Raw genomic sequence first — 9014 nt, forward strand, 5'->3', positions numbered from 1 at the left:
TGCCCAGGTGCCCACAGGCTGCTGTCTGCTCATCTCCCTCAGGCCTGTTTTTCTCTAACCAGGAAGGATCCTTGGACCTGGCCTTGGAAGGCGGTGTGGACTCCCCAATCGGCAAGGTGGTTGTCTCGGCTGTTTACGAGGGTGGAGCTGCTGAGCGGCATGGTGAGTGGGGACAGCCATGTCCTGGTTTGGGGATGGTGTGATGGTTATACAGAACTCTGCAGGAAAGCCAACAGCTGGAGCACAGAGAGGGATGACTTGCAGAACTAGTTCATGTTTCATTTCTAGTAACCTCCCTGAAAATGCAGGTCTGCCTCTAAAATAGCAAAGGCCCGTAGTAAGGCTGGGTGACAAAGATTATCACCTGTGTCCCTATTTACTGAGTGGAGTGGGGGTGAGGGCATGTGGTCTGTGTGGGAAGAATGTACCTTGGAGTAACCTGGTGGATTGTTTCCCCTCGTGCTTCCGGAGCCCCTGTGAGCTGTCAGAATCCAGGAGTCAGGCTCCTTCTGCAGCTCTGCAGTGACCCCCTTAGCCAAGCCCTGGGCCAGGCACATGTCACATACAGCCCAGTTGCCAATCAGCCTCATCTTCCCGCAGGCGGTCTTGTGAAAGGAGACGAGGTCATGGCAATCAACGGCAAAATCGTGACAGACTACACGCTGGCTGAGGCTGAGGCTCTCCTGCAGAAGGCTTGGAATCAGGGGGTAAGCGTGACCCTCCTCCCTGCCTCCCTCCCTTGCCTGCTTGCCTCAAACCCTGGTCTCTGCAACCAGGGCTTAGAGTCCGGGTTCCTCATCCCAGGGTGGGTATCCAGGATCCAGGCAACACTTGCGTGATGCCCACATGCCCCATCCAGCTGAGAGTCTCAGTCTGACAATGTGGGATTCAGAAAAAAATAAGTGTCAGTTCCTGATTTTGAATCCAAAAAGGAAGTAGCACAGATACAGACTCCAGATGACCAGGTGTGGCAACCCACCCAAGAAGAAAACTAAAGGTCTTCAGGTCTTCTGTAAGTGCACCCTGACCAGGAATCAAGGGAGTGCCTGGAGCTATCAGAAAGCATTCACAGAAGCAGAGGGCCCAGAATGGAGGAGGGAATGAGGGTAGCCTGCTCTGTGCTCATTAGACACCTGGGTCAGGGCCACCACGTAAGATCTTCCGGGATGTGCACTGCACAACTCGAGGGGTGCCCTCCTACTGACTACAGTGTGAATGGCGCCTGCTCATGCTGTGCAATGCACAACCTGTGCAACTGTATGCAGGCAGCCGAGCCTGGGGTATTAAGTTCAGAGCCGAGGATGCAGACCAGATGGGACTGGGACCCCCATGAAGGGATGTGGAGAAGAGAAGACTTACGGGTAACATGATGACTGTCTTTGATTATCTGAAGGGCTGCAGAAGTACTTTCTGTGGTTCTTGAGAACAAAATTGGATTGGATGGAGGGAGGTCCTGGGAAGAGATTTCAGTTCAATCTCTGAACTATTGCATGGTAGAGGGACCCAGTGGTAGTTCACATACCTTTTATTGAAAATATCCAAATCAAAGGTGGACAATGATGGACAATCCAAGGATGGCAGTGATCCATTGAGGAGGTGCATGTGACAGAATCAGAAATCTAGGCCTGCAATTCCCTAATTGGCTATACATCAGAATAACTTAGGGACCTTGTTAAACATACTGTTTCCCAGGACCTACCCTAGATTTCCAGGGGTCAAGTCCAAGAATCTAGAGTTTTAAGAAATTCCTCCATGATTCCAGGTTGCTGCCCTGCCCGGGTCCACGGGTCAGCATTTGGGAACTTGGTGTCATACAAGGGCCTGGAAACCCTGGCTCTGTGGTTTGAAGCCTCAGAGGCTGGAAGCTTCCCCAGACCATGGGGCCACAAAGGGAGGTCCTCCAGCCCCAATTGGGCCCACCTTCCCATGGGAAGAAGGTCTGAGCCAGCTGATCCTGAGCCATGGTGCCCAGAAATGGGAATGGAGTGTCAGGGGCAGACATGCCATCAATCCCTGAGTGTGCCATAGTGTCACATACCTTCTCCCCGCAGGACTGGATCGACCTTGTTGTTGCTGTCTGTCCCCCGAAGGAGTATGATGACGAGCTGTAAGTGTGTGGGGGAGCCTGGCCCACTACCTCCTCTGTCTCTTCCTCCTCCAGAATCTTGGCTCCCTTCTGCAGCTCACTCCTGGCCTCCATCAGCCTGAAGAAATAAATGGCCCAAGCACACAGCTTCTAGTAGAAATCACTCTTAGAAAGCACGGACCTAGAGAAAGCCTAGCACTAAACCATGGTCCTCAAGCATTTTCAGAGCTGCCTCTGAGACAAACTTGTCCAAATTCTTCTTTGTGTATGGGAAACTAAGGCCCAGAGAGGTTCAGTCAAGTAAACAGTGACGTTGGTACAAAGCCTCAGGACTTCTTATTCCCCACCCTGAGGCTCAGCCCCCACACCATCATCAGCTAGTTTACAGATTTGTCTTTTCCTCTCTGGATGCCTCCCTGATAGGTAACTGCTTTGCTTCTTGCTGAGTCTCTAAACTGCCAGGACCACAGGCTTCGGCCCCACCTGCAGGATCTGCGAAGACCCTTGGCCCAGTTTCCATCTTTCTCGGTGATTCCCTATAATCTATTGCTCTCTGTTTCATTCCTGTCTCTGTACCTGTGTGGATCTCTATTTCATTCTCTTTCTGTCTCCTTCCCCCCTCTCTCTCTTCCCAATCCTCCCTGTCAATCTCTCTCCCCACTCTTTCCCCTTCATCTTTCTTTTCTTCATCGCCTTCCCTCTTCTTTCTTACCTTCTCCTTTGCTTCTCTGAGTCTCTGCATCCATTTTTATCTCTCTGTCTTTGTCTCTCCCTGCCTCTTTGATGTCTGACCTCTATCCTTACCTCATCACATTACCTCCTTACCCCTCTGCTTGTGGCTGGACCTGTCTGCTCCCCCTACCCAGCAGAGGCTGAGTCCCGTGCATGTCTTGGAGAAATCAAGGTCTCATAGCAAGGAATTCTGGAACCTGGGGCCTAGGCAGCAGCCAAGTGAAGGGAGAGGTCCGATGGAGCTCTGCCTGGAAATAACTGAGCCCTGTTTTGTGTTTCCTGCTCTGCTCTGCGTATGTAGCTCTTCTCTTCCCTCCTCTGCAGCCGAAAGCCCCCAGCCGGTCCGAAAGCTCCTTGAAGACCGTGCTCCCGTGGTTAGACACGGGTTCTTCCTGCAGCTGGAGCCTGGCAGCCCCCCACGGTGAATAGGCAGGCGGGCTGCAGGGCCCCGTCTGTCCGTGCTGCGTGTCGTGGCCGTCGCTGCCCATGCCATCGGCAGGTTCTTTGGACTGGTGCCTGGAGGGGCACACGAGGCACAGTTCTGAAGTGACACTTGGGCCTGCTCGTGGCCACACTGGGTTTCTGTTGTACTCAGAGGCCCTTCCATTCCCGGGAGCTGAGCAGAGCCCGCTTTGTAGCAGGCTGGGACCTGGGCACCCTGACTCACCACAGCCTTTGGGACCTGTCCCGGGTCCCACACAGCAGGATGGAGCGATGAGCACCATCCTCTGCTGGGCACAGGCAGTGCTTCAAACAGGCACCACGGGCTGTGAGAGCCCAAAGCAAGTGCAGCCTGAAGTTCCCCTGCCCTGGGCGCCACCTTCTGGGAGCGCTGCTCCACCCCACCCCAAGTTTGGGCTGGGCCAGGGTGATTAAGATGCAATTAAGGCTGGTCCAAAGAACCAGGGTTGGCCTATGGGGTTGTTCATGTTGTGACCTGTCGTGGCCTGAGCCCTGCTCAGACCAAACTGTCCTCTGTGTCTTCTCTCCTGTGGCTCTGGATTCCTATCTGAAGGACACTGTGGAGCCCACCCACCTGTGAGATGTGTTCTCCACCCTCTGACAGGGCTGTGCCCAAGGGCAGAGCTGGCAGGTGGCTGTGAACCTGGTGTTTGGTGTGGTCTAAAGCCCACAGCTGGCAGCATTTAGGGCAGACTCAAGGCTGGACTTATGTCTTCCCTGTTACAAGTTCCTCAAAACATAAGGGCCCCAAGCTCCCAAGACCATTGGCCTGCTCTGCTGTGGTCTCTGGGATGGCCTCAGGGGCCCTATGTTTTCTGTCACTTGTCCTCTGCTCTTTGTGAGGGACCCCAGCCCCTCTGCCTTCCAGTCCCCTCCTACCTCATCTCAGGTGTCCCTCTGCTTCCTCCCTGATCTCCTGTGTGCTGTGGCTATGAGGGGTGTGTAGCAGCTGGGGGCCTGCACCATGACGGGCTGTCAGAGGTTGGCAGGGCCGTGCACCCCTGGGGAGTCCTCCCTGTTGCCAGGCCCTTCCCTGGGCTGAGTGTGCACCCACAAGGCCTGCACCCTCCTGGTCTGTCTCATCTTCCCCACAGGACCTTCTTCTGAAGTCTAGAAGGAGAAACCAAATTCACCCTGGAAGCCAGTGAGCTCTGGACCGACCCTTCTGAACACAAAGCCGGGAACCAGCCTTGAGAGACACCAGCCTGCAGGCACCCTGGAAACCCACAGTCAGCACCCAGAGGCCTCAGACACCATTGGCACTGGAGAAGAGCTGCATAGGAGCACCTCCGGCCATTGCTCTGAAGGCCAATATGGAGGGACAGCAGCCAATCGTTCTGAAAAGGGCCCCTGGAACAGGACTCTCCTATCTTCTCTCTGGCCCTGTGAATTTGGTCTCTCCCAGCCCTGGGAGACTTCTCCCTTGAAGTCCAATAGTACCTGACTCTTCAGTCCCACTCTACACCCTTCTCCCCTCACTCCTGCTGTCATTGCTGCCACAAACCGTACTTTGAACTCATCAATAAAATAAACAGATTTCTTTTTCAGCTTACAGAAGAGTGTGGATTTGGGTAGCAGATTCAAGGCTGTGAAATAAAAATAAAAATAAAATAAACATAATGTTTGGCTCCTAATCAAGAGTGAGAAACAGAACCCAGTGCTGAGATTTGGGTCTCACAGGAAGGACATAATCAAGGCCAGGGGCTGGCTTGAAGCCGAGGCTGAGTCAGCAGAGCCAGGCTGAGCTGTGCTTCAGTGTCTTCTCAGCAGAAAGATGGCAGGAAATTAAGCCAGTGTCATAGAGACTTCACTCACTTCCAGAGAGCATAGCTTCAAGCAGGACCCTCAGGTGGTTGCCTCAAGGTGTGAGGTTCCCCAGCTTCTCTCAGGGGCATGCCTCAGCTGCTTCCCCTGAGGTCACCAAGATAGGGTGTGAGTGAGGGAAGTGCAGAGGTCCAGCCCATCCATGAAATTACATCCAGCAGAACCTTATGGAAGGAGACAGGGCTTGAGCCAAGGAGCTGCAGGGGGATAAGTTGAGTCCCTCCTGGTCATAGGGCCCAGGAATGCTCTCAGGCTAGCTCCAGGGAAGAGAGTGGGGTTGTGTCCGTATAGGCATCTTATGGAAATCCAAGCCAAGGAGACATAGTGTCCTCAGGCCTCCTGAGAATTGGAAGTGGAAAGTAGTTCTGATTTACAATGTCTCAAAGGGGCAGCTCTTTCCGTCCAGGCCTCCTGCTTCTGCCACCAGCTTCCTCTGCATCCTCAGGACTCAGTTTGAACATGGCCATCATGATCATCTGCCTAACTCTAGGTGACCTTTCAGCTATAACTCCATCACCATCACCTGGCTCAGTTTCCATTTCCCAACTCCAAATTCCCAAGGCAGAATCTGATTGGGCCAACTCACCTGAGTGGGCAGCCCTAGGGTCAGGAATCATTCCTAGGTCCAATCAGCTATGGCTAGGGGTGGGATCAGGTGTCACCTAACATAGCTGCTGAGGCAATAGAGACTGTGGGGAGCAAGTCATGATGGATGGGAGGCACAGAGAAAGAGAGAATCTGCAAGACTTTCTGATCTCAGTGGAGCCAAAGCCACAGTGGCCTTCTAATGGCTCCAGAGATAGCAGCCATGCTGAGGAGTTCTCTGTATTTTCTTATCTAGCTCCTGACTTGACTCTGGAGATAATTCCAAAATGAAGGTAAAAGGAGGCAGCTCATCTTTGCTGCCACCTACTATGTGCTAGGCCTGGGCTGGGCCCTGGTGTCTGCCACCTCAAACTGCAATGACTTGGATAGCTTCATTTCCCCCCCCCCCCCCCCCCCCCCCCCCCCCCCCCCCCCACCATCCCCAAGGAGTCTTGTGATAACAGCAAACATTTAGTATTGACTGCCTGCCAGGGAATATCCTAACCACCAAGCTCATCTGCTCCCCTCAACGACTCTATAAAGTAGGTAATAATATCACCAACCATGATTTTATTAAGAGAAGATTGAGGTACAAAGAGGTTAAGTGACTTTCCCTGGGTCACGTGAGAAAGTGGAGCTGGCACTTGAAGCCCAGGCACTCTGGCCCCAGAGACCATACCCTCCTCACCACATCCTGTGCAGGGCAGGGAAGCCCTAGTGGAATGCTTCAGGTTCCAGACCTTTGGCAGAACAATTCTCCTTGTAGTTGAAGAACAACTAGCATCCTGCTTGCTGTTCAGCAGTGGTTACCTCCTCTACCTCCTCGTGTGACTCACAAATACTGCTGCTGAGGCCTTCTGCTTGTTGATGCCTGGAATCTCACCATTGGAAGTTATCTCCAGCTATTCTTAGTTCTTGGCACCTCAGAACAAATGAGTTTATCAGTGATTTTCAGCGCTTGATGAGTGGGACAATAAAGAGGGCCTGAGCCCTCAGTTTAGAGGAGAGGAGTAGGGATTGTATGCCACTGGGCAGGGTGGGAAGAGGGAAGAGAGGGGGCTGGGACATGAGTGACATAAGTTATGAGCCAGGGCTGGCAGGCTGTGGGGGCTTCAGCTTATTGTTTTTTGTTTTTTGTTTTTTTTTTATAAGGCCTGAGTCCTCTTTACTATCATCAAGGATATCAATTTTCATGTTTTGGAAAGTTGTCCTGTGTTGAGCCCAAAGTACACAGCTCTCCCCAGCAGACATTGGCAGTAACCAGGTAAGAAGTGGAAATTCCAGAGAATGTGTACAGAGGCTGGGCCTAAAGCAGTTCCTAACTTTTCGGGAAAGCCATGAGGGTCCCTGCTGGGGTGAGAGTCCACTGGGAGCACTGGGCCAGACCTAGGAATCCACTTCAGTGCCAAGGCTGAGTTTTCAGGAAAAAACCCATCCGGGCAAAGGACAGCCATGCATCACCCACTGGCTCCCACACACATGGCAGACATTACTACTGTAATCCCAGTGCCCTCTCCAACCAGCCAAACAGGGAGCCACTAACAACGGATCAAACCTGGCCCACAAGATGGGACCTACTGCCGCCTTTAAATAGGCCTCCCATCCTTTGGTATTCAGGAAAACGGAGGCCAAGGAGGGGTTTCTTGTCCAGTGTTCCCCTAACTTGGTAGTAGAGCTACCATTTCTGTTGCACTGTGGAAACAAAACCGGAAAAAGCTGGGAATACCAAGTGCCTGTTGACTCTGAACTTTCAGCATTTTATTTATCTCATTGAACTTGCTCTTCCCACAGCTAGTCTCGGGTCTACTGAATTGGCCTTGAACCTCTCACCTCTGCATCTGGAAGTCGGAGTACAAGGGCTGGGGACACTCCTTTGGGCCTGAGCAGGACTAGGAAGCTGGTTTTCACCCGACTCCAACCTAATTCCCAAGCCTGAGACTTGGGTAAAAATCTGTTTTCAGAGCTGAGAGCCCTTTTCTCTTCCTGTCCTTGCAGTGACCCTTCCCAGGTCCCTGGGTCCAGGCTGGCCATGTTCTGTGAGAACCGAGGGGTGCAGGCACAGCCCCCCTGGGAAAGGCAGATGGGGACTGGTACAGGGAGAGGGGAGAGGCCCTGCCACAGCTGTCCTCCTGGGGCCTGGAGGTTGCGCCCCAGCAGCTCACCCATTGACCTTGGTGGGAGTAAGATGGCTACTAACTGCTAGGTATTTACTCTGTGTCAAGCACTGTGCTGAGCCCTAAACATGCAGTGACATGTAATCATTACAGACATTACTAAGAGGGAGCAATGATGTTCATGTTCATCAAGAAAACTGAGGCACCAAGTCTTAAGTAAGATGCCTGACTTAAATAGTAAGTGGAAGAGCCAGATGTAGACCCAGTCAGGGTGGCTCCAAGAGTCCATATCATTGACCATCATGCTATAGTGCTTCGAGCAGTGAAAAAGCAACGGTGGGTGGAATATGATTTCAGAAGCACCAGGGAAAACTCCAGCCATAAAATAACTCGTCTCTGCACCTACCTTCTCTCTGCTTCATTGTGTCCTTCCCTCTGCAGGGAAGTAGTTTATACCTGGCTCTCCTTATAACTCTCCAATGCCTCCCAAGCTGACCTCAGGACAAAGTTCAAACTCCTCGCGAGGCATATAAAGGCCTCCATCCCCCGGCCTCTGACCACTTCTCCAGCCGGTCTCTTGCCAATCACTTCTTTTCCTTTGGCCACTGAATCTGATTTCCCTGGCTTGCTGTGCCCTTCACTTGTCTGTGTCTCTGCACACATTCATGTCCACTCTACCCTGTGCTCCTCATGCACACGTGAACGTCTGTGCATCCTTCAAGGCCCAGCTCACATGTAGAAGGGAGACACTGGGCCTGGCATGGAAGGAGAGCTCAATTGTGTGAGCTGCTCCCCCCTGAAATTGACTCTTTGTGACAAAGGCCACTCAATTCAAGACCTCTTAAATAAAAAATCCAGGCGTAGCTGATGTCAGGACTGACTAGATTCAAAAGTAAAGCAAGACATCTGTAACTGTCAGAGGGTGGGGTGTGTGTGAGAGAGTATGAGAAAGAGAAAGAGGGGAGGGAGAGGAGGGATTTTAAGGAATTGGCTCAAACAATTCTAAAGCTTGGCAAGTCCAAAATCTGCAGGGCAGGTGAGCAGGTTGGAAACCCAGGGAAGAGCTAACATTGCAGCTCAAGCCTGAAGGCAGTTTGGGGACAGAATTCCCTCTTCCTCAAGGGCATTAGCCTTTTTTCCATTAAGTTCTTCAGCTTATTGGGTGAAACGCACCCACATTATAAAGGATAATCTTTACTCAAAGTCTACTA

General features: G+C 52.2%; 1 protein-coding gene across 13 annotated transcripts in view; it reads left to right on the plus strand.

The window, feature by feature from the left end:
* USH1C (USH1 protein network component harmonin) overlaps nucleotides 1–4900 on the plus strand; it is a 42813-nt gene extending 37913 nt beyond the window's left edge. For 9 of the 13 annotated variants that reach the window (XM_036427181.2, XM_036427191.2, XM_045577621.1 and 6 more), the window contains 5 exons: nucleotides 63–162; nucleotides 601–707; nucleotides 1266–1361; nucleotides 2052–2107; nucleotides 4375–4900. In XM_036427181.2, the coding sequence (XP_036283074.1) occupies nucleotides 63–162; nucleotides 601–707; nucleotides 1266–1361; nucleotides 2052–2107; nucleotides 4375–4387 (372 nt within the window). In that variant the 3' untranslated portion in view covers nucleotides 4388–4900. Of the gene's footprint in view, nucleotides 1–62; nucleotides 163–600; nucleotides 708–1039; nucleotides 1043–1265; nucleotides 1362–2051; nucleotides 2108–3119; nucleotides 4346–4374 lie in introns of those variants that run through there. The other 4 variants (XM_036427193.2, XM_045577623.1, XM_045577629.1 and 1 more) reach the window with 2 other exon arrangements.
* Nucleotides 4901–9014: the final 4114 nt, after the last annotated feature.

The sequence above is a fragment of the Pipistrellus kuhlii genome, unplaced genomic scaffold (genome assembly GCF_014108245.1).
Source record: "Pipistrellus kuhlii isolate mPipKuh1 unplaced genomic scaffold, mPipKuh1.p scaffold_m20_p_9, whole genome shotgun sequence".
NCBI classification, from domain to species: Eukaryota; Metazoa; Chordata; class Mammalia; order Chiroptera; family Vespertilionidae; genus Pipistrellus; species Pipistrellus kuhlii.